At 37.1% G+C, this 25,979-nt stretch overlaps 1 protein-coding gene across 3 annotated transcripts in view; it reads left to right on the top strand.

Annotated features, from left to right (window-relative positions):
• Pde4b (phosphodiesterase 4B) overlaps window positions 1-25,979 on the top strand; it is a 524,185-nt gene that overhangs the window by 104,499 nt on the left and 393,707 nt on the right. For all 3 annotated transcript variants that reach the window (XM_020182734.2, XM_074079857.1, XM_074079856.1), the window contains exon 3: window positions 11,204-11,442. In XM_020182734.2, coding sequence (XP_020038323.1) covers window positions 11,204-11,442 — 239 coding nt within the window. The remainder of the gene's footprint in view (window positions 1-11,203; window positions 11,443-25,979) is intronic.

The raw sequence follows: 25,979 nt of genomic DNA, 5'->3' as shown, positions 1-25,979 counted from the left end.
TTCTAGGTTCTAGAGATTCATCAGGAAAGAGCATAAAGTCCTTGTCCACTTGGAGCTTGCACTACAGAGAAAAGGATACAAGTAGATTAACAAATTATAAAATATTTCCTGCTCTGATTAGAGCTATATGGAAAAAATGAAGTTTTGGTCAGTGGTACAAAGAATCATTGATTGGTGAAGATATGGTGTTTATGGGAGGAGAAGTGAGAGCATAAGCCCCATGAAAAGCTGGGAAAGAATATTTCTGGCCAAGGGAACAGTGAGCACAAAAGCCTCTAATGCCTGCAGTATGCTCTGCTTGGGTCTGTGGGTATACGTAAGGGAACCATGAGCCTGACTTTAGATACTTTCAGAACACAAATACCCTTGATAGCAGACTTAGTATGATGAAATAAGAATAGAATGCATTCACTGTTTTGCATCTGGGAGCTAATTTCTAGAAGCAAATAGTAAGTTAAGTGCAATGCAAGTACTGAATGCAAACAATTAACTATAATTACAGAAATTATAAAATTTTTAGAGGGTCAGAAGGGGCAGGTTTGGGGAGGAGTTGAAAAAGAAAATTGACTAAAAATACTAAGAAAGAAGAACCAGGGGATCTGTGTATAGGTAAGAGAAAGGGAGATAAAATAGTGCATATGTATACACATGTATATATATGGGTATGTGTGCATGCTAGAGTTTAGTATATATATGCATCTATATTATGCATATAATAGATATGCATGTGTATAGTATTATGACCAGAAACCAAGTATCTATGTATACACCCTTGCTACAGTTTTGCATTTCTTATCATAGACATTAGGAGACTGTCTCAAAGAAGGGAAAACCATTAAGGATGATAAGATTATCTCCAGGAAGACTACTCTTGTGATTGATGATGACTGCTATGATAAAACTACAAATTTTTTATTCATTTATTCACATGTGCATATATTGTTTGGGCCATTTCTCCCCCCTCCACCCCACCCCCTCCCTCTCCCCTCCTACCCTCCTTGCTTCCAAATGGAACCTATTCTGCCCTTTTCTCCAATTTTGTTGAAGAGAAGACATAAGCAATAATAAGAGAGACAAAGAGTTTTTGCTACTTGAGATAAAGATAGCTATACAGAGAGAGACCTAGTATTGCTTCCATGCACAAGTGTGTTACAACCAAAGTTAACTCATTTCTAATTGACCTTTTCACTGGTTCCTGATCCTCTTCCTACATTGACCTCTGTCGCTTTCAGGTTTCTGTATTAGTTCCTCTGCAGTGGGGACATCAAACACTTTCATGATTTGGGTTTCCTACCTATCTCCATTCCACCTGTATGTGCTCTTCCCTTATCATGTGACCCAAGTCCAACAACATTGCTGCATTTGCCCTAGATCTAAAGTCTGCATATAAGAGGGAACATACAATTGTTGGTCTTCTGAGCCTGACTGACCTCACTCAGGATGATGTTCTCCAGTTCCATCCATGTACCTGCAAATGATAAGATTTCATTCTTCTTCATGGCTGAGTAAAACTCCATTGTGTATAAATACCACATTTTCTTGATCCATGTATCAATAGTGGGACATCTTGGCTGTTTCCATAACTTGGCTATTGTGAAAAGTGCTGCAATAAACATGGGTGTGCAGGTGCCTCTAAAGTAACCTGAGTTGCATTCCTTTGAGTACATCCCCAGGAGCGGGATTGCTGGATTATATGGCAGATCTATGTTCAGATTTTTAAGAAGCCTCCATATTTCTTTCCAGAGTAGTTGCACTAGCTTGCATTTCCACCAGCAGTGGATTAGGGGTCCTTTTTTTCCACATCATCACCAGCACTTGTTGTTGGTGGTGTTTTTGATGATGGCTATTCTAACAGGGGTGAGGTGGAATCTTAGTGTGGTTTTGATTTGCATTTGCTTTATGGCTAGAGATGGTGAGCATTTTTTCATGTGTTTTTTGGCCATTTGAATTTCTTCTTTTGAGAAAGTTCTGTTTAGTTCAGCTGCCCATTCCTTAATTGTTTCATTGATTTTTAGGAGAGTTTAGTTTCTTAAGTTCCCTGTATATTCTGGTTATCAGTCCCTTGTCTGATGTATAGCTGGCAAATATTTTCTCCCACTCTGTGGGCAGTCTCTTCAGTTTAGAGACAATTTCTTTTCTTGTGCAGAATCTTTTTAATTTTATGAAGTCCCATTTGTCCATCCTTTCTCTTAGTTGCTGAGCTGCTGGGATTCTATTGAGGAAGTCCTTGCCTATACCTATTACTTCCAGAGTGTTTCCTGCCCCTTCCTGTAGTAACTTCAGAGTTTCAGGTCTGATCTTTACGTCCTTGATCCATTTTGAGTTGATTCTAATACAGGGTGATAGACATGGATCTAGTTTCAGTTTCTTACAGATGGATAACCACTTTTCCCACAAACATTTGTTGAAGAGGCTGTCTTTTCTCCTTCGTATGTTTTTGGCATCTTTGTCAAAAATGAGGTGGGTATAGTTGTGTGGATTCATATCTGGGTACTCTATTCTGTTCCACTGATCTTCATGGCTGTTTTTGTGCCAGTACCATGCTGTTTTTAATGCTATTGCTTTGTAATATAGTTTGAAGTCAGGTATTGTGACATTTCCAGCATTGCTCTTTTTGTTGAGTATTGCCTTGGCTAGTCACAGTCTCTTGTGTTTCCAAGTGAACTTTGGAGTAGATTTTTCAATCTCTGTGATGAAAGTCATTGGGATTTTGATGGGAATTGCATTAAACATGTAGATTGCTTTTGGTAGTATAGCCATTTTTACTATGTTGATTCTACCTATCCATGAGCACTGGAGATCTTTCCATCTTCTGTAGTCTTCCTCGATCTCTTTCTTCAGGGGTTTGTAGTTCTCCTTGTAGAGATCATTCACATCCTTTGTGAAATTTACTTGTAGGTATTTGATTTTTTTTGAGGCTATTGTAAATGGAATTGTTTGCATATATTCCTTCTCAGTTTGTTCGTTGTTGGTGTATAGAAAACCTAATGATTTTTATAAGTTCATTTTGTATCCTGCCACCTTGCTGTAGCTGTTTATAGTGTCTAAGAGTTTTTGGGTAGAGTTTTTTGGGTCTTTAAGGTATAGGATCATATTGTCTGCAAATAGGGATATTTTGACAGTTTCTTTACTTATTTGTATGCCTTTTATTTCTTCTTCTTGCCTAATTGCTCTGGTTAGAAATTCCAGTACTATGTTGAATAGGAGTGGGGATAGTGTCTTGTTCCTGATTTTATGGGAAATGGTGTCAGTTTTTCACCATTAAGTATGATGTTGGCTGTAGATTTGTTATATCTAGCCTTTGCAATGTTGAGGTACATTCCTTTTATTCCTAATTTTCTTAGAGCTTTTATCATGAAGTGGTATTGGATCTTGTCAAAGACTTTTTCTGCATTTATTGAGATGATCAAGTTGTTTTTTTCTTTGCTTCTATTGATGTGCTCTCTTACATTTATAGATTTGCATATGTTGAACCATCCCTGTATCCCTGGGATGAAGCCAACCTAGTCATGGTTATGATCTTTCTGACGTGTTGTTGGATTCTGTTTGCCATTATTTTATTAAAGATTTTTGCGTCAATATTCAATAAGGAATTGGCCTGTAGTTCTCCTTTTTAGAGGTGTCTTTGTTGGGTTTTGCAATGAGAATAATATTGGCTTCATAAAATGCGTTAGGCAGTGTTTCTTCCCTGTTTTGTGGAACAGTTTAAGGAGGGTTGGTGTTAGTTCTTCTTTAAAGGTCTGATAGAATTCAGCAGAGAATCCATCAGGTCCTGGACTTTTTATTTTTTGGGAAACTCTTGATTGCTGCTTCAATTTCTTTTTGTGTTATAGATATATTCAGGTGATTAACATCCTCTTGGTTCAGTTTTGGGTAGCTGTAAGTTTCTAGAACTCTGTCCATTTCTTCAAGATTTTCAAATTTATTAGAGTATAGGCTCTCATAGTAGTGTCTGATGATTTCCATGGTGTTTGTTATCTCCCCTTTTGCATTTCTGATTTTACTGATTTGGAGTTTTTCTTTCCTCATTATAGTCAGATTTGCCAGGTGTCTGTCAATCTTATTTATTTTTTCAAAGAGCCAGCTTTTTGTTTCATTGATTCTTTGTATGTTTTGTTTCTTTGCTAATTTTTATTTCATTAGTTTCAGCCCTTATTTTTGTTATTTCTCTCCTTCTGCTTGTTTTGAGATTTGTTTGTTACTGTTTTTCTAGGAGTTTGAGATGTAGCATTAGGTCATTGATTTGAGATCTCTCTGTCTTTTTAATGTATACACTCATGGCTATAAACTTTCCTCTTAGGACTGTCTTTGCTGTGTCCCATAGGTTCTGGAAGGTCCTGTTTTCATTTTCATTAACTTCCAGGAATCTTTTTATTTCCTCTTTTATTTCATCAATGACCCATTGATCATTGAGCAATGTGCTGTTTAGCTTCCAATTGTTTACATGCTTTTTACTGTTGTTTTGTTGTTGAGTTCTAGTTTTAATGCATTGTGAACCGATAGAATGCATGGGATTATTTCTATTTTCTTATATTAGCTGAGGCTTGCTTTGTGCCCTAAGATATGATCAATTTTGAAAAAGGTTCCATGGGCTGCTGAGAAGAATGTATGTTGTGCAGAAGTTGGATGAAATATTCTGTAAACATTATCTAGGTCCATTTGATCTATGGTGTGATTTAGTTCTTGGGTTTCTTTATTGATTTTTTGTTTGGATGACCTATCTATTAGTGATAGGGAAGTATTAAATTCTCCCACTATCACTATGTTGGAGTCTATATATGTTTTTATGTCCTTCAGAGTATGTTTGATGAAATTGGATGCATTGACGTTGGGTGCATATAGGTTGATAATTGTTATTTCCTTTTGGTGTATTTCCCCTTTTATTAGTATGGAGTGTCCTTTATCTCATTTGATTGATGTAAGCTTGAAGTCTACTTTGTCTGAGATAAGTATTGCTACTCTTGCCTGTTTTTGGGGTCCATTGGCTTGGTAAATCTTCTCTCGGCTTTTTACCCTAGGCCAGTGCTTATTTCTGTCAATGAGATGGGTCTTCTGTAAGCAACAGATTGTTGGATCTTCTTTTTTAATCCAGTTTGCCAAACAGTGTCTTTCGATGGGGGAGTTAAGTCTGTTAATGTTCAGTGCTAGTATTGATAGTTATGTGTGTTTCCTGTCATTTAGTTGTCTTAGTTGTTTAAGGGTTTGATTGTGTGCAGCTGAATTAATGTTATTCTCTTCTTTCTTGTCTTTTCTTCTCCTGTGGTTTTGTGCTGCCTGTCCTTTCATGGTTTTGATTGCTTTCATTTTCTATGTGCAGAATTCCTTGAAGAATCTTTTGTAACAGTAGCTTGGTGGTTATATATTGTTTTAGTTTCTGCTTATCATGGAAGACTTTTATTGCTCCATTTATTTTGAATGATAGTTTTGCTGGGTAGAGAATCCTATGGTTGAAGTTATTTTCATTCAGTGCCCGGAGTACCTCACTCCATGCTCTTGATTTTAAGGTTTCTGTTGAGAAATCTGTTGTGATTTTGATGGATTTACCTTTGTATGTTGTTTTTCTCTGTTACAGCCTGCAATATTCTTTCTGTATTCTCTGTGCTTGTTGTTTTAATGATACTATGTCATGGGGTAGTTCTATTTTGGTCAGGTCTGTTTGGTGTCCTGGAGGCTTCCTGTACCTGAATGGGCGTAGTTTTCTCTAGATTTGGGTAATTTTCTGTTATTATTTTGTTGAATATATTATGGATTCCTTTTGCTTTCACCTCTTCTCCTTCTTCAATGCCCATTATTCTTAGTTTTGGTCTTTTGATGGAGTCAGTGAGTTCTTGAATATTCCTTTCACAAGTTTTGAGTTGTTTGACTAATAGCTCTTCAGTTTTTCCTTTAATTTCCATTTCATCTTCAAGTTCTGAGATTATGTCTTCTGTTTGTTCTAGTCTGCTGGAGTGGCCTTCTGTTACATTCTTTTTTCTGAGGTTTTCCATATTGTGGGTTACTTTCTCTTTAATATTGTAAATTTTTGTCCTTAATTCATTTTTCTCTCTATTTATGGTGTTCTCTGTTTCACTTTGGTGTTTATATAAGTTTCCTGTGAGTTCATTTATTTGTTTTTGTGTCTTCTCATATTCTTTATTTTTGTTGTCTTGGAATTTTTTTTTATTATTCATATGTGCATACAAGGCTTGGGTCATTTCTCCCCCCTGCCCCCACCCCCTCCCTTACCACCCACTCCGCCCCATCCCTCTCCCCCCTACCCCCTCAATACCCAGCAGAAACTATTTTGCCCTTATTTCTAATTTTGTTGTAGAGAGAGTATAAGCCATAATAGGAAGGAACAAGGGTTTTTGCTGGTTGAGATAAGGATAGCTATACAGGGAGTTGACTCACATTAATTTCCTGTGCGTGTATGTTACCTTCTAGGTTAATTCTTTTTTATCTCACCTTTTCTCTAGTTCCTGGTCCCCTTTTCCTATTGGCCTCAGTTGCTTTTAAGGTATCTGCTTTAGTTTCTCTGCATTAAGGGCAACAAATGCTAACTAATTTTTTAGGTGTCTTACCTATCCCCACCCCTCCCTTGTGTGCTAAAGCTTTTATCATGTGCTCAAAGTCCAATCCCCTTGCTGTGTTTGCCCTTGATCTAATGTTGTCTTGGAATTTCTTGAGTTCCCCTTGTATGTTTTGGTTGACCATGTCTAGTAACAGCTCCATGAAATTCTCATTAATTACTTGCAAGATTTCTTCTTTCAGATTGTTCTTGTGGGCTTCATTTGGTTCCTTGGTATAGTTTATCTTTGTTTTGTTGGAGTCTGATACTGGGCATCCATTTTCTTCATTTCCCTCTGAATCCTGTATTAATCTGTAGTTAGGGGGAGAATGGTTTCCATCCCTTTTTCATCTTCCCATTGCTCCACTTGGTGCCATTTCTGTCCCTGGTCTTTGTGTAATTTAGTATTAGGTAACTTACAATTGTACAACTAGCAAAACAAAGAAAGCAAGAGAAAAAGAGAAAAGAAAAAAAGGAAACCAAAGAAATCAACAGGGAGAGGTGGTGGACAAACAAACAGGGAACAAAACAAACAAAAAACCACATAAAAAAATTCTAGGTTCAGGAACAATAGAATTTCAGTCTTAGTAGTTCTTGTGTTACTCCTTCATCATCCAGTCCAGTGTTGGTATTTAAACAGAAGATCTGTCTTAGTCTCTCCAGGTGGTTTGGGAACCTCAGCAGTATTTTTTTGTCATCTTTCAGTGGCAGCTGCTTAGTCAGCTCCTCCCTCAGTGAGGTGTGGCTTGTCCTCAGGTTCCAGAGATCAGCTCTGTGGTTCACCAGCCATTCTGCTTTTGCCTTGGCCCCTTCCTCTGGGGCAAGGTCAGAGATCCATCGGCTGGCTCCCTGCTGTCAGCATGTTATGCTGGTTTGCTGATTGTTTTTCTGTTTTGCAACTTCATTTGACTTTAGATGTTGCTCACTGGCTCAGGAGATGAGCTTTGTGGACTGCTATCTGCCCTGTTTCAAGCAGTGGCTTATCACCTGCCCACTGTTGGCCCTTCTCCCTTTCCAGTCAGTCTTTGTTTACTGAAAGTTTGAGCAGAGATCAGCTCCTTGACCCCCCCACCCCACGCCTTCTTTGGTGCACTTACAGCACCCCACCCCCTCTGTTGCATTTTTTCAGCTCCTTGTTTATTTTTCAGGTTTTGTTCTTTTTGTGGGGCAGAGGGTCAGTCTGTCCAGGGGCTATGCTGGTTTATCCCAGGGCTGACTGTGGGAATACTGTGTTGCCGCTTATTTGCTTACCTGTTGGTCTGCTGGATATCTCCCAAGCAGGTTTGGAGCCAGCATCTGGCAGTGCAGGAGCCCTCCTTTTTTTCTCAATGTAATGTGGTGTGGAGAAGCTTTGTACAGGCTTGGGGTTCAGTGTGTCGAAGCCCTGATTCCTCTTTCTGCTTTTTAATCTGCCAAGTGTGGCTACAGCATCTCAGCAAAATTTTTGATTTACAGAGCTCATGCTGTCTGTTTCTGTAGTCTAGTCACAATCTTCATTTTACTTTTAATATTGTATATTCTACAGAATCCCTGGGACAGCCAACAGTAACATTTTCTCTTGCATATGTTGCCCAGATGGTCTGGTGTGCAAATTGCTCTGATATCAGGCTATTTGTTCCAGCAGATACAGTAACAAATTCCCAAGTTCCCAGGTGCACCTGCCATTCCTGAATACTCTCCCTCTCACATTTTCAAATATAAGGTTACTTTTATTTTTGTGTTATGGAACATCATAACATTTAGCCTCAAGAATAGTGCTGAGTGTTATTTGATGCTGTCCATAATTTCCATCTCTGATATCTTAAGGTTTGAATACCTGGCCTGTGGTCAAATTTGAATTGAACCTAAGCCCACTACAAGTTCTGAGAAAAATACCTCATCCCATTTCTAACTGTGATCAGAACTGGAAGAGTTAAAAAGTTAAGAGCACTGCAAAAATGACGAAAGTAAACAAGAGACAAAAATATAACATTAACAGCAATAAAACCTTGACCACCTAGGCACCAGTATATCTGCTATGGACATTTCAATGGTCTGAATTTGGTTGAGATATGAGAATAGTGCAGAGCAGAGCCAATCTTTCTACTGTTTCCTTGCCATCTTCCCTACAGACTTTTCCTGATTAGGCATGACAGGATTTCACCATAGTTTTTTTCTTTATGATAACTTTTTTGGAATTACATTGGCAAGAGTACTGATTTTTAAACCATTATTTAGGAACATGAAAATAATACAAAACTAGGTTGTTTCTTTAGGGATTATTCAGACATAGGTGAAAATATGATGCATTTTAAAAGTTGTGATTTCTAGAAATAACATTTAAATTAATGTTCCTTTCTGAAAATGTCTTTGATTTGACGAGTGGCATAGAGCCAGTCAGAATTTTGATGTTAAAATAGGAAAATAAGATCACAAATTCAGCCATTAAGAAATGTCCAAATTCTATTTTTGCTTTTGAGGTTGTTAGGATTTAGAGGGAGTATTATATAAATTATGGGTATGAAATTATATAGTTTGAGGTAATTATGAGTAAGTCTGCATGGATTAATGAGTGTATTAAAATAATATTGATGTTTTCAGTATTTAATGTAGTTTCTGAAAAGCTATTTCATTATGTTCTTCTTTTGTGGCCATACATTTTTATATTAACTGAGGTTTTCTGAAACAAATTCTTATAACTCAAAGATTGGCTTCAATTCTGTAAATCCAAGCTTGTTGGTAAGTCAATGTGAAAGATATTTTGTGTGACTTTATTACTTGTCAAGAAACATTGTCAAGAAACACCTATGAAATAAGGACCTATTTAGTTCATTTACTGCAAGTTATTCTGGTTGGTAATACTTCCTTCTTTTTAAAGAGAAAAACATCCAGTAACTTTATGAGGATCTGGTAGCTACATGGTATCTTTATTTCTGCTCTTTGGGACAGTGTTGCTTAAATAAGAGGCAAACAGACTTTGATATCCAGATAACTGGGACTATTTTTTACATTCATATTTAAAATCAAATTGATTATTTACTGTTCTGATTTCTGGCTTTTAGCTTGTTCTTAAGTCTCTTCAGAAGTCTGTGCATTCTGTCTCCTCAACTAGTTTCTAAGTTTTTTAAAGACACACAGACACACAAACACGCACGCGCGCGCACACACACTCTAGCATGCAGTAATTGCTAAGCCTAACTAGCTTCTAAGCAGTAAATCTGATGCATTCCAGAATATTTCTAACTCAGGAAAATTTTGATTTTTTTTTGTTTTCTTATTACCAAATTGTGGTTCTACTGAATTTGAAATAAGTGATATTCAAAACTATATATCAAATATAAGAAAATATGGTAATATCCCACTTCCAGATAGGGAGAGAGAGGCTCCTGAAAATTGTCAACTGTTTTCTTGCCCAGATTTCTGTCAAGAGAATGTGGTCTTCTGTGAATCATATAAGTGTAAATCATATAAGTATTTTTTTATGAACTAGCATAGGGTTGGTTGGGTAGAGAAGTGGAAGGTAGAGAGCCATTGTTAGTTTAAACCTTAAAAAAAAGTCAAGTATCAAGTCCTCTTAAGTCTAGTCTTCTAAACCGGTAGGAAACACCTGTGTCTTTAGGGCCACAGAATGATTTTTCAAGTGAACAAACTTGGTGTGATGGTAGGACTTCCATAATTCTCTGTTAAGATGAAAGGAGAGTGCTGGGCGTGGGGGCTTACTTGTAATCCCAACACTGTGGAGATGGAAGCAAGAAGACTAAAAGTTTAAGATCAGCCTGAGCTACATAGAGACCCTGCCTCAAAAACACAAAAACAAAATCAACACAAAACAGATATGAAAAAAGAAACAAGTAGAGAATAAATGTTATAGCTGTAAAATTCCAAGTTGTTATTGGTGGCTATTGCAGTGCTGTAGGTGTTCTGCCTTTGAACTGATATGACTCGCACACCAGGCAGAGGCCCATTGGGAATCCCACTCCCAGCAGTACCAGGAACCAAAGTCAGCAAGAGATATGGGAAGGATGAATAACTCTCATTGGTTATGACACAATGCTTTTGTCTTCTCACAAGCACTCAATTCATGTCATAGATTTAAACATGGCAGCTCCTTCTCTGAGATCTTATACTATTTGATCAAAACAAAACAAAATCACTAACCTTGAGAAGATTTTTTAATAGGAACATGAATAGCCAAGGGACCATAATTACCAACACCCTGCTGTCTTAATATAGAACATATTTTTACTTCAAAATGCTGAACAAGGAACTTCATACCTTTTAAAGTTTGTTCACTTATTGTAGAATGATAACATTAATTTCCAGATATATTTTTAATGCAGCAAATTTTTTTAAAAAGAGCTAAAAGAATAATGGAGAGAAAGAAAAGAAGCAGACTTCTAATCCATGTGCTGTTCCTAGTAAACATTATCTATGAACCTAAAGATCTCTAGAAATTTGCAGCTGATAGGTTTTGTTCTAAAAATTGAACATTAGTTCTTGCCCCTTTTGTGGTCTCTCAGGCTTTTCACATTAATGTTATCTTCCAATTACAAGATTATGTATCAGGATTTCATGAATGATAGCTTGATCATTTAGTTTCTTATTTCACTCTGCCATTTTTAACATTTGAATTTCATTCTCTTTTTCTTCTTTTTTCTCTCTCTTTGGACCCTCCAGAATGCTAAAGATTATTTTGAATGTAGCTTGAGTAAATCCTACAGTTCTTCTAGCAACACACTGGGGATCGACCTCTGGAGAGGGAGAAGGTGTTGTTCAGGAAACTTACAGTTACCGCCATTGTCCCAAAGGCAGAGCGAAAGGGTGCGGACCCCTGAGGGAGATGGCATTTCCAGGCCCACCACACTGCCCTTGACAACGCTGCCAAGCATTGCTATAACAACTGTAAGCCAGGAGTGGTGAGTAGCCTCAAAATCAAATGTCAATTCTAAATTTTACTTTACAGTTGCTCCAAATAAAATTTCATGTGATCAAAATGGTAGTGATTTGTGGGATAAGATGTTGTCATTCTGAGGCTTTATTTTTAAGCAGTGGCAATATTTTCTACTTCTCAAGATGGGAGGAGCATGTTTTACATACAACCCACTGGGGAGAGAATAAAGGGCATTTGCCTTAACGTCAAGGGAATGCAAACTTACTGCTTATGATGTTTTTTCAAAAAAGAATTATTCAGGGCAAGTTAACACTTTTAAATTTGGAAAAGCAAAATTATTTCTTAGTACTTTATAGAATAGATATGTGTGTATGCCTACATATGATATTTTTATTCTATATTCTATACATGTCCATAACTTCTTTTTATTGTAGTCTCACTTTAAAAGTCTCAGTTTTTATTATCTATAATACACTTAATTGTAAATCAAAAGAAGAATGAAAATTGTGCTATGAGAGATGCCCAGATGCTTTTACAGTATATGTTGTGAAAGAAGCTATTTTTACCCAGTATTAAAATACTAATCAAACATATTAAATCAGCAGACATGGTGGAACACACTTGTAATTCCAGCATTCCAGAGGCTGAGGCAGGATGATTTCAAGTTCAAGGCCAGCCTGGGCTATACAGAGAGCTCAAGAACAGTCTGGGTCACATAGTAAGACTTTATATTAAAAAAAAAACACACAAAATCTTAAAACTGTGGCTAAAATTGTATCATGACTCTACTTCAAATATGTGTTTCAGCATGTATTTAATCATTAGTACTTTTTTCCTTTTTTCTCTACATAATTTGCAAATATTTTTCAAGACCGACTTCACATAAAATAGAGATTTATCATTAGAAGAGCAATACTTCCTTTATAACATATAATTTTAAAGTATAATAATGTGCTTTAAAAATCATTGTTTAAATAATTTATTATCAAACAACCTGTTTGATAAGCAACCTGTGTGCAATAGAGAAACACACTAAAATACTGCAGGGAAAGTAGTTTAACACTTTGAGAAGCTCTGCCTCTTGTCTTCTGTCCTGCTGAATTGACATTATAACCATCATTGCCAGTCATTGAGAACTAAAGTGATCATATTGCTACCATATTGCTTACTGGTCACATTACTCGGGTGATTAATCTTGGTTATGTTTCTGCATAATTGTAGATTTGAAGTCTTAAAGACTTCCAGATTTATTTTTCAGCATTCTGGCACTGATATGGTTGTACCAGTTGTCAAAATATTAAAATGCTTCCATCCCAGTTGATAAAAGATATGCTTTCGTGAGCTTTCCAACTACCCTTCCCCAACTGATCTCTTCCCCATAAGCCCTCTGAGTTTTCCTAAATCCACCCACAACAAGGTGGGTGCTGGTGCTACATCTGTTGTTATGCACTTTTAATAATATCCTGGATGAAGTGTACTCAATAGTTTGAGGTCATTTCACTCAAGTACATCTTAGGAACTGTGGAAGTGTCCTCCTGTTAGAAATAGCAAACCTAGATTGTGATATTTGGGACATGCTTGTTTATCTCTTTAAGTTGTATGTTTTTATTTGTATGAAGATAGTAATAATACTACATAGGCTGTTAGGTAATCAACAAAGATTAGTTTCCCTCCTCTTGATCATTAACCAGTAAAGCCTTTTGAAAATTAGCAGCCATGTCTCAAGTATCTGTAGCTTCATGCTGGATATCAACAATTTAGAACAAAATGGAGGATTTTTCCATTATCCAGAGTTTGTGTTGTACATTCAGCTAACACTATATGTTACTCAGTTATTTATCACATGCCTGATTTATTTTAATTAACTACATACTTTTTAAGGCATGAGAGTATTCAGTTATTAGGCATAAACTTATTTTTAAATATAAGCAACTAGAAGCTTTTCTATACATTCCTTGTGATTGCTTCCATTGGAATATTGATAGTTGAAGATGGCTGGAATTGCTGATAAAGGAATTTGATTCAAAGATCATTTGATTAGAATTGTGTAAGTAAGGTTCCAGCTGTCCTCACTGCACCAGTTGATGAAATTTCATAAAGATAAGGAAAGAAATCATGTGTGAGAAAGAATTAGTTCTCTTTTACAGTGCTGAGGACATGGCATCAGTCTCCATGTATAAGCCAGCCACTGGCAAGTGTTTTCTGTAAGGTGTTTATAAAAACAGGCAGTAGTATGGATTTGGCTCACCAATCAGAGTTTGCTGACTCTTGTTTTAAACTAATAAAACAAGGATTTTTTTCTAGGATATGACTCCTGGTTTTATAATTGCTTTGACAGTTACCAAGGACTGATCTTGAGTTCCTAGCTGATACGCTAAATTTGTCATAAGCATGACTGTATGTATGCTTGATCAACCCATTAAAGTCAGTGAAGGAATTTGAGTGAGTACTAATGAAAGGTATTGACTAGCTGCCTATAAAGTTAAATATGAAATCTTTAGCCTTTTGAGTGGGGAATACATTGATGAGGGAAATTGACCATCATGTAGGCAAAAGGCCTTGGAGTATAAGGATACTAGTTTTACTTATCATGGAGCAAAAAAGAGAAAAGACCTGAGTCCACTTTTGTTTGGTGGGTTCCATCCTATTGTCTTGTTGCCTCATCCCCCTAAATATCCAAATGAACCAACAATGTGAACAATAATACCAGGGTTTGGTAAGACTTAAAGAAAATGTTTGTGATGCATGTAGCACAGTAACTAGCAATTAATCACTCTTTTGATCTTATTATTATTATTATTGTCATGTAGATAGAGTAGCATAATTGGAGGTTCTAGGGAAACTTCAACACCTGAGTTCTTGAAATAACTTGGAAATACATTGAAAGGAAGTCAGATATAAGGACAAGATGTTACCTTTATTACTGATAATGTTGATACTAGAACATGAAATTTATGTGAGTGGGCCACTATGCTCCTAACACTGAATACTGGTGGTGAATCTGGTGTTTACCACTCAGTAATAGGAAGTGTTAGACTTCCTCTCCACCCCATATATACACATGAGGAAAACCCATTCCTGTAAAACGTAGAAAGGAGGAGCTCTGGAGAAATCCTGATCACGTGAGAAAGCTAAAGGGAAAGCATTGTTCATGGCCAGTTTCTCCTTCTGTAAGTACCAGTGAGAATTAAATTAGTCCTTCTCTATGGAGAAGGGAGAGGAGCAAGGAAAAAAGAGGCTGGAAATATTCTGCCACTAGTATTCCTGACCTAAGAGTGGTAGGAACACATTCTTCCTTTCATCTTAAGTTTACTGTCATACCAGAGACATAGCAGCTCTTTACGGGGCAATACCAGAAGTACAGCAAGATAATCCTACTGCCATCTTTGTAAAACTGTTCGTATGATATCAATCACTGCTCTTGTGAGTAGTGAAGAAAATAAATCTGAGATAAAAGTTTCTTGCCCTTCCTTATAAAACTAAATTTCAAAGAATTTATGGCTTCAAATTTATCCTCTTTATCTTCTTAATATTCTCGTTTTGTTTGTGGGTTCTTAAGCTTGGTGTAGAGTGGGGATTTCCTATCTAGCTGTAGTCTAGGTCATCTTTCACAGTAAAGGCTTTAGCTCTTATATATAAATAGTCATATATAAATTGCACTAATACAAGGCCAGGTCTCTGATAGACTCCATTTCTTAAACAGTTAAAGGAATGTTTTCATCTATCAAATTTATCAAAACAACATCCCATAGCTAAATTTAAAAAATGAGCCAACTCTAAGCCTTGAAAGTCTATGGCTAATCTAACTTTAATCTTACTCCATGAGGGTTTTAGAAAACTCTTTCTAGTCCTTCCCTGCTTGCAGTCTGTTTGCATGTATTTTATTTGTTTTTTTATATATTTTACCCTATAATGCATTAGCATTTTTGCATTCAGTTTTTGATTCAGATTTTCTGAGATGTTCACAGATTTTTTGTTTAAAATTCCTTCAAAAGTTCATATGAAAGGCAAAATATCTAAAACAGGCAACATAAGGGAGGAAGAAGAAGGAATAAAACTCCAAGAAGATAACAAGAGAAAACTTAGATTACCTTGAGTTCTGCATTGAACGTTTAGATATAACACCAGATCTATGAAAGAATAAAAGACACAAATTTGACCTCATTAAAATTCAGAATTCATGCTCTGTGAAAGACAATGTTGAGAGAATTTGAAAAAGCCACAGGCGTGGGGAAAATATTTTCAAAACACATATCTGATAATAGATTTATATCCAAGAAATATAGAAGAAACTTTAAAAACATAACAATCCAGTTAGAAAATGGACAAATGATATAAACAAACCCTTAGCCACAGAAAATATGCAGGTGGCAAACAAACATTTCAAATGATCTTTAACATCACTTGCTACAGAGAATTACAAATCAAAACAGTGATAGACACTATACACATTTAGTAGACTGTCTAATGTTCAGAGAGCTGATAATATCAGTTGTTAGCAAAGATGCCATGCAACAAGAGTACTCATTCATTGCCGATGGGAATACTGAATACTATGGCCACTTTGGAAGGTATTTTAGCAATTTCTTATAAAACTAGTCATAATGTTACCATATGATCTAACAATAAAGCTCCTAGGTATTTAACCAACTGATATGAAAACTTAACATCTACACAAAAACCTGCACTCAAATGTTTATTACATTTTATTTGAAACATCTGCCACAACTCAGAAGCAACCAAGATGTCCTTCAAAGGATAGATTGAAAGGTTGTGATGTACCCATACAATGGAAGGTTTTTCAGTCCTCTGAGACCTCATGACACATTCAAGGAACAAAAGCGTCCATGGAATATGTGAGAAGCGTGGGTGGAGCTATGACTTTCATACAAAATATGGGAAACTGAATTTGAAAAGGTAGTCAAGGATGAGATCATGAAGGGTCTTGAAATTTCAACTTTATTCTTAATAAATTAAAGCCATTGAAGTCTTTAAAGCGACTATAGATATGTGACTTGCTAAGATAAGAAATAGTGTAGAGATTATTTGTAAAGAGTCTCCAAATTGAAGAGACCACCCACAGAGTGGGAAAAAATATTTGCCAGCTATACATCAGACAAGGGACTGATAACCAGAATATACAGGGAACTTAAGAAACTAAACTCTCCTAAAATCAATGAACCAATAAAGAAATGGGCAGCTGAACTAAATAGAACTTTCTCAAAAGAAGAAATTCACATGGCCAAAAATCATAAGAAAAAATTCTCACCATTTCTGACCGTAAAGGAAATGCAAATCAAAACCACACTAAGATTCCACCTCACCCCTGTTAGAATAGCCATCATCAAAAACACCACCACCAACAGGTGTTGGAGAGGATGTGGGGAAAAAGGAACCCTAGTCCACTGCTGGTGGAAATGCAAAATGGTGTAACCACTTTGGAAAAAAATTTGGAGACTTCTTAAAAATCTAAACCTAGACCTGCCATATGATCCAGCAATCCCACTCTTGGGGATATACCCAAACGAATGCAACACAGCTTACTCCAGAGGGACCTGCACAACCATGTTTATTGCAGCACTATTCACAATAGCCAAGTTATGGAAACAACCAAGATGCCCCACTATTGATGAATGGATCAAGAAAATGTGGTACTTGTACACAATGGAATTTTACTTAGCCATGAAGAAAAATGAAATCATCATTTGCAGGTAAATGGATGGAACTGGCGTATGTTCTCCCTCATATGCGGTCTTTAGAGCTAGGGCAAATGCAGCAATATGGTTGGACTTGGATCACATGACAAGGGGAGAGCACATACAGGAGATATAGGAATAGGTAGAAAATCCAACACATGAAAACGTTTGATGTCCCCACTCCAGAGGAGCTAATACAGAAAACTTAAAGTGACAGAGGTTATCATGAAAAGGGAATCAGTAACCAGTGTAAAGATCAGTTAGAGATGAATTAACATGGGTCATAACACATGTGTACACGAAAGCAATGCTAGGAATATTTCTGTATAGCTATCCTCAACTCAACTAGCAAAAATGCTTTGTTTTCCTTATTAGGCTTGTGTCTTGTCTTCAACAAAATTAGTGATAAAGGCAGAGCAGGACCTGCCTGGAAGTGAGGGGGGAAGAGGGGAGAGGGCGGGGTGGGAAAAATGACCCAAACAATGTATGCACATGTGAATAAATGAATAAATAAAAAAGAGAGAGAGAGACAATGAAGGTCGTAAAGCTAGATGGGAAAATTTCAGAGGGAGGTAGGTGATAAATATTGAGAAACTTGTTTAGTGAGGTAGCTGTAAAAAGAAAAAGAAGAGGAAAATGTGAGCAATGCTGGCATAGAATGAGTGGGAACTGGTGCTCAGCTGTGGGTAGATTTGGAAAAAGGGGGAAAAGCCTTGAATCCTGTCGAGGTTTCTGGCTTGATCAACTAGATGAATGGTAATGCCAAGAACAAGAACAGCAAAGCAAAACATTGATAAGATATGAAATGCAAGATAACGGTTCAGTTTTTAACAGAGTGAGTTTAAAGTACATGGAGCAGATGAGAGGTGGACATTGCGAGTAGTTAAAATATTTGTGTGCAGTCATAGTTTGGAGGTCATAGTGTGCAAGTGGTGATCAAGCAGTAGAATGAAGAGAATTCTCAAGCCAAGGATGCAGTGATGAGTTAATATTAATTTTTTGAACTAAGGATTAGCTTAAGGAACAATGACATGGGGTATGATAAAGGGAAAGGAAGAGCTAAGGAGAAGGCAGAACATGAAAAATCAGGGAATTTTGGATTAAGTAAACCCACAACAGAGAGCTATGAAACAGAAGTTAAGTCACAGAGAAGGTTTGGTTATCAAAGACGTGCTGTACACAGTAGGCATATGATGGGGACAGACAACAGACTGTTGGGTACATCAGTTCAGTGGACACTGCTGAAAACCATTTCAGTATGGTCACTGAGGTCAGAGAGCATTGAATTTAAGAATGAACGGGGAAGTAGAAGCTTGGGGAGGAATACACAGCAGTGCATTGGTAATGTTCTAGTTCTTTTGTAATGTTCCTTTGCTTATATTAGAAGTGATGATAGTGGACAAAATCAAACTTTTAAAGAAGCACACGTTGGAGCTGTGAAAGAAAGGATAATGATAAAATTTGCATTTTTTCACTTGATGTAATTGGGATTTGAAATCAGGACCTTGTGTGTGATAGGCAGGTGTTTTGCCACTTGAGCCATCTTATTTTTTCTTTCTTTCTTTTATTTTTTCCCATTCGTTTTTTTTTTAATAGGGTCTAGCATTTTTATCTGCAATCTTCCCACAGAAGGCCTTTTATATAACTGGGATTATAGATATGAGCTGTTATGCTCAGCTTGCTTATTGAGATGGTGTCTCACTAAGTTTTTGCCCAGGATGGTCTTTATCCACAATTCTTCTAATGTCTGCCTCCCAAGTAGCTGGGATTATAAGTAAGAATCACTGCTGTACCTGGTCTTAAAATTTTCTTTTTCCAAGAATTGTTTTGGTAAAAGGAAAGAGATTGAGAATGAAAAGTGATTGGGAGTAAGCAAGATCAAGAGAAAATGTTATGTGGCAACTTGTCCACATATGTGAATAGACGGAATCATTTAGTGAGGACAGATTGAAGGAAGAGTGATGTGCAGTAATTGATATGGACTGTAGTGGGCAGTGCACAAAGGGAAAGGAAACCTAAGGCAGAAAGAAATGATTATATTAGAAATGACAAGGGGAAAATCAGAGAAGGATAACCACATTTCCAAAGGTTGTTAAATATTAGATGCCTCAGAATTACCTGAAAATCTTATTGTAGCAGTATGCTGTTACAGTGTATTGAGAGGGACATTGAGAGCCTGGGGGAGGATGAGAGTCTATATCTCTAACAGTTTCCCAGGTGAAATGTATGACACTGATCTGGGAATGTTGTTTTGAGGACAATTGGCTTCGATTTTCTCAGTGAAGTAGTTGGTTGGAGCATCAGCTGAGAATAAGCAGAAGTGGGACGTCCACTCTCCTTTCCGCCATAGGTAAGCACGGTTCAGATCACTGAAGTATGTCAAGGCCTGACCTGTGACAGGACTAAAGTCCCAGGTGTTAGATAACAACAATGTCGGAAGGCACCATGATACTGGGAACTGTCGTCAGCCTCATTTTCAGTTGGCTCGGAAGAGGCACAGAAATAAGGAAGGCAGGGAACTTGTTCCAAGAGTTCCCTTATGGTGTATTTTTCATATGGAACAGTTCTGGTGTCTCCTTTGTTCCCTTAAGAAGATATAAATATTACTTTGTCTACCACATCAGTTTGCCTGAGCACTGTGCTTTGCTTCTCTGAATGCTTCAGTTGTGAGCAAGAAGATTCTCTTAAGGCATCTATTAACTGAGGTTTGATGCCTTTAATGTGCACTGTCACAACTTTCACCTCCACTGGGGACAGTCACAGATCTGCTGGCTGCTGCCTGGAAGGCTGGACGCATTTCCATGGTCGCAGACAGGAAAAGGTTGGTCTACGGAGGGGGCGGCTGTGAATATGGGATTCCTTGCTCCCACAGTCTGCCACAACTTGACAGTATGATGAGGTTTTCAATAAAAATATTTTATGCTTTTGGGCTACCTTTCAACTACAGATCCTAAAGCTCCATTTAAAAGATCAAAATACCCACAGATGCTGGTGCAAATGCCAGAGATTCAACAAAAACTGGTGTGGAGACAGGAAATCGATGACACACACATCTGCTCAGTTCTCACTAGCTTCGCCTCTCACTAAAATCTTTTGGCTACAGAAATAGATTTGCGATTTTTGCATCAAGTAGTGCAATTGACAATTCTGAAAGTCCTTTCTGGACCCCTTATCTCATGTATGTGAGACAATGGACAATGAATATTTAAAACCTTGTATCACCCCCTTCACACCCCATTGCTTATATACTCTGTTATCCTAAAAGTGCTTAAGATAGATTCTGGCTTATATAATTGAAATAACTGGTATAATAATTTATAGATAATACTCTTACTGTAATACATTGTAGCATATAACATCCTCCCATATCCTATTTTATTTAAATTTAACTCCATAATAAATCTTGTGGGGTGGGCTTGATTCCTTAAGGTAAATTAAAAAAGCAAACAAAAATGTCTGCAATTAAGGTATAATAAGTAGGGGTAAAGAATTTCACAATAAATAAACACTCTATTTTTAATATTTGATGGCTAAGGACTTTCAACTCTTTCTTCTTTCTCCTTTGTCCCCAATCTAGAAAGGATAAACTACTAAGGTCTCCTCATTTGTTGCCTGTGGGAAAGTTCAAACCAAGCCAACCCCTGTTCTCTCTAAGAATGTCACCAACCTCCAATCCCTTAGCCACGATAAAAACGCTAAGCCCTCCGTATCCCTACCTAAGCTTGTTTTGCCTTAGACAAAACCTGAGCCCTTGCTCTTAAAGAATATATGACTTGCAAACTTCATTTAATTTCCATTTTCTCATGTACCTGTCATACTGACCTTCATAAGTTCCTAGGCAGGTTGCTGCTCAGTTTCAGCAGAGGGTGCTTATACTCAGATAAAATGGGTTTCTTTGTTTTAGATAGGTCAAGGATGCTTTATTACTCCAAATGTGTGGTCATTTCAGATTTTGTTTTAAAAAAGTATTATACTTGACTCAAGGCTAAGAACTGAAAGCTTCCTTTTCATAGCTATAGTCTAATGGTGGAGGCAGGCGTTTACATTGAAAAGTTACAGAAAAGTGTTATATGTAGCATGGATGAGGTACTATAGGAATGCAGAAGAGGGAATTTAAGAATGAGTATATAAAGTCATGAAAGATGATTTCATATTGAAGAGGCTATTTAGTTATATTTGGCTAGAGAAGAGGGGGAGTGTGGTGATACACAATTGTAAGGGGACTTGAGGACTCTCTTGGTACATTGGATTTTATCCCGAAAGCATTGGTGAGATGCTGAAGGGCTTTATGGAATGAAATGGAAGAGCATTCTTATTTAGTTCACTTTGATGGCAGTACAGATGATAAATTGAAAGAGTGGAGACATAAGGATGATTTATAAATATGCATCTTCAAATCCAAGCAAGTAGTGATGGTAGCTGAATCAGGACAACAGCAAAGAGAAAGATCAGAGGACTGATGTGCCAGGCACTGTGCTAGGTGCTGGAGAAAATGTTGATAGAGGACAGAGAAGCTCTCTGTTTCCATGAAGTGTATATTCTAATGGGAAGTAGGAGAGAACTCCCTCCATTTTTTCCTTCTCTCTAACAGTAAGAAAACTCCAGAGTTGTGGCTTAGCCTTTCTCATATCTTCCACTAGACTTTCTAGAGCTACTAGACTAGATTGTGGCCATATCATGCCCTGGAAATGAAAAGGCATCCTTCTCTTTCCCCATTTCTACTGGAGAACAGTTATGAAGTAGTGGGATTTCTTGCACCACGTGACCAAAGCAACACCATAGATCTGAAGGAGCAGCAAGGTTGAAGGGCACTTGACTCCTTTCTAGAGGAGGGTCTCCATTCAAGATTGGATTTTAACGTGAGATAAATGAAGTTCTGTGTTATTTTTGGTTTCTCTCTTTTACAGAAGCTGAACTTAAAACATTGGGGAGATACACAAGTAAAGATTTACATGATGGGGATGTCAAGTTATAAACTGTACAGAGGCAGTCACCTAAGAGTATGAGTTGTATAAATACAGCTACTTATATAAATATAAGCTGAATCTGTTAAGCTTAATACAGTATTATTCAAAACATGCAGCAGCTGTACTTTGCATGTAAGGAAGATGTTTAGAGGCTGTCCAAGCGTGTCGGTGAGAGCTCCTCAAACCAGAAAAACACACTTATCCAAGCTACTTAAAACCATGTGCACAACCAGTGTGATAAAAGAGACTGAAGCTAGATGCACCAACCTTTACGCCTTATGATTTAATATACTTGCTAATCCTTTATTAAGTTGGTTAATTAATTGATGAAGGCATTAGTCTCTATTCATTGAGTTACAAGCTGATTACAATAGTAATTATGACAATAAGACTGTTGACTGAGATAAATGTGATGAAAGAAACAAGCAGGGTGATGTGATAGAATAAGTGCAAGCTGAGCCAAGGGATGCTACTTTACATAAGGTAGCTCTAGAAGTCCTCCTACAGGAGCTAATATTTGATTGGTTCTTAAGAGATAAAACACAAGAGGAACTTTATAGGCAGTGGAATAAAAATATAAAATCCCTGAAGTGGGGAAAAGGTCAACTATATTTGAATAGGAGAAAGGAGGATAGTGTGTAAGAAAGGAGAAAGGAAGTTGAGGTTGTAGAGACAGGAGCAATTAGATCACTGAGTTTGCTTAAACATTATGGGAAGGAGTTTTTGTTTTTATTTTTCCACTGTGGTGGAGAGCAACATTAGTAAAATGGCCTTTAAAATTTTCTATTTAAAAATTTCAAGTTTTTAAAATTGACTAATAATTTTATGTATTTATGTGGTGCAATACACTGTTGAATAATCAAGTCAGCTAATTAGCCTATCACCTCAAATATTTGTCATTTCTTTGTGTTGAGAGCATTTAAAATAATCTCTTTTAGCTATTTTGAAATATTTAATACATTATTATTCTTGTCAGTGTGCTATGCAATTGGATGCCAGGACTTACTATTTCTATTTAAAGGTAACTCTGTACCCTTGACTACTGTCTCCCCTTTCCCTCTTACCACTCCTTCTGCCCAACCTTCCTGTTTGGTGACCATCATTCTACTCTCCACTTTTATGAACTCAGCTTCTTTAGACCCTACATGTGAGTGAGATCATGCAGTATTTATTTGTCTCTCTGTTTCTGGCTTATTTCACTTATATCATGTCCTCTTGGTTCATCCACATCATTACAATTTCCTAGCTTTGTAAGGCTGCATTGTTTTACATTGTATCTATTTACCACACTTTTAAAATCCATTCATCTGTTGATGGACACTTAAATTATATTCACATCCTGGCTATTATGAATAATACCAGAGTGAACATGAGAGTGAAGACAGCAGAGGTTGAAGAAGTTTCTTTTATTTTATCACCAATGGGAAGTCATTACAAGATTTTTTTTTTATTCATTTACTCACATGTGCATACATTGTTTGGGTCATTTCTCCCTCCTGCCCTTGCCTCCACCCTCTCTTCCAGGCAGAACCTGTTCTGTGCTTTTCTCCAGTTCCATTGAAGAGTAGAAATAAGCAATAATAAGAAAGACATAGCAATTTTGCTAGTTCAGATAAGGACAGCTATACAGAGAGATTCCTAGCATTGCTTTCATGTACAAATGTGTTACAACCCAGGTTGATTCATCTCTAACTGATCTTTACACTAGTTCCTGATCCCCTTCTCATTGACCTCTGTCAATTTAAGGTTTCTGAATGAATTCCTCTGGAGTGGGGACATCAAATGCTTTCCATTTTAAACAAAAATGTGAAATAACCTGACTTTTAAAAAATAGTGCTTTAGGTATATTGGAGAATGAATTTCAGAGACAAAGTGGGAGTAGATTACAGTAAGAAGGACATTTGAAATAGGCTGAGGACAGAGGGCATAGAGAGAAATTAAAGGATCTAATTGAGTTTTAGAAGTAGGTTGAGAGGGCTCACAACCAGGTGAGGTCTGAGACAAGGCATCAGGAACCCAACTCATGCATTTTTCTTGAGCAGCTGAGTTGACAGTGGTGCCATTTGTTGACAATGAAAACACCTGGGGAAAGAATTTTGGAAATTAAAACCAGAAGATCCTTTTTGGACAAGTCAAGAGTAATGGTACCAATGAGTTGTGATAGCTATAGGCACTTAGTTATATAATCTAAGCTTCAGGCAAGAGAGAGAAATTTGACACAGCATAATAATAAATATGGTATCAATACTTTAAAATTCATTTATAAAATACTGCAAATAAAAGTACAGAGAATAATTTAACAGACAAAATCTATTGATGTATCACATCTAGACATAATAAATGTTGACATTTTTACTTTTATCTTTTTGATTCTGACATTTTAAGAGTAGGACCTTTTTTGGGGGGGTGGTTCTGGAGGTTGAACTCAGGACTTTGTGCTTGCTAGGCAAGTACTCTACTGCTTGAGCAATGCCTTCAGCCCATTTTTCTCTGGTTATTTTTTGCCAAGGACACTCTGGATTGCAATCCTCCTACAAACATTTTGCCTGGGCTGACCTCGAACCATGACCCTCCTGATCTCAGCCTTCCAAGTAGTGAGGCTTGCAGTAGTGCTGGGCTAAGAGCTGGAGCATTCTTAAGGATGTTGAGAAGACAATGACATGTTGGTTCCACCGCTTCTGCAAGCAGATAAATGGTCAAGGATAGGAATGAAACCTGAAATTCTGTCAGTCTTACCAAAGACAATCAGCACAGGAATCTCTTCTCTGGGAATGGGAGAGCTTGGAGTTCAGCACTGAAGCGCTCCAGGATGAAGATTAGAATGCCTGGATCCTGGAAGAGCTTAGCCCTCGGAAATTCGTGATTTCCCACACATTCGCATCTATTTCTGGATTCTTCAACACTAAGGGGCAACCAAAAGGTGGGCTAGATCCTTTCTTCCCCTTATATTATGAGGGCATGAATAAGCCAGAGCAAGAGGGAAGAGGTTTCCTTTTGATGCCTGGACATGATACCAATAAAATGCGCTACTGAATTGTAAGAGTGGAGAGTTGCAAGACTGTTACCATGTATAGAAGCCCATTACCTCAAGCTCCAGTGAGCAGCCAAGCAAATATCAGTGCAACTAAGGTTATTAATTTACCAGAGAAATTAAGAGTAAAGAGGAAATATAGAAAAGGTACTTCTTGAAGTGGAGTTACTTGGGGAGACAGTGACCTAAGGCAAAAATAAATGTACATAAGGAGATTCAAGTACAGCACAAAAAGATGTTCTAGACACAAATATATTCTTAAATAAAAATTCAGAAGATAAAGCACAGTAAATCTTTGTTAACATTAAAAACAGCATACACATAAATATGCACACATCATTCACATATACACAAACTAATGTTGTGAGAGATCATGCAAGAGAATTATCTCTAATGGGAAAGAAGAAATACAAGGCATTTAAATACTTACAGAAAAGAAAAACTACTGGGAGGCTAGATCAATAAGCCCTGACCTGTAAATAATATTCTGAAAGAAGAAAAAGACATAAAAAATAACCAATAATTAAATATGTAACAGTCAAGCATTTTCCAGAGTTTAAGAAAGTCCTGGCTGGCAAATTGAAAAGTCTTCTAATTCCAGGCAAAATAGATGAGAACAGATTCACACATAGACACATCTGTTAAAGCATCTGAATTTCAAATGCATACACACACACACACACACACACACACACACACACACACACACACATCTCCTTCTAGAGAGAAGCTGGCATAACTTTCCAAAGTGCCCAGAATACTTATCACTTCCTATTTATCAGTGTGATGTTCTGCAGACTATCCAGATGATCCAAGGCTCTTCCATCAATATTATGACAGAGAGCAAGAAAATTAGCACAGCCCTAGC

The sequence above is a fragment of the Castor canadensis genome, chromosome 7 (assembly GCF_047511655.1).
Source record: "Castor canadensis chromosome 7, mCasCan1.hap1v2, whole genome shotgun sequence".
Lineage (NCBI taxonomy): Eukaryota > Metazoa > Chordata > Mammalia > Rodentia > Castoridae > Castor > Castor canadensis.
Note: the sequence above shows the minus strand (reverse complement) of the source record. Positions and strands in the feature narration are given on the sequence as shown.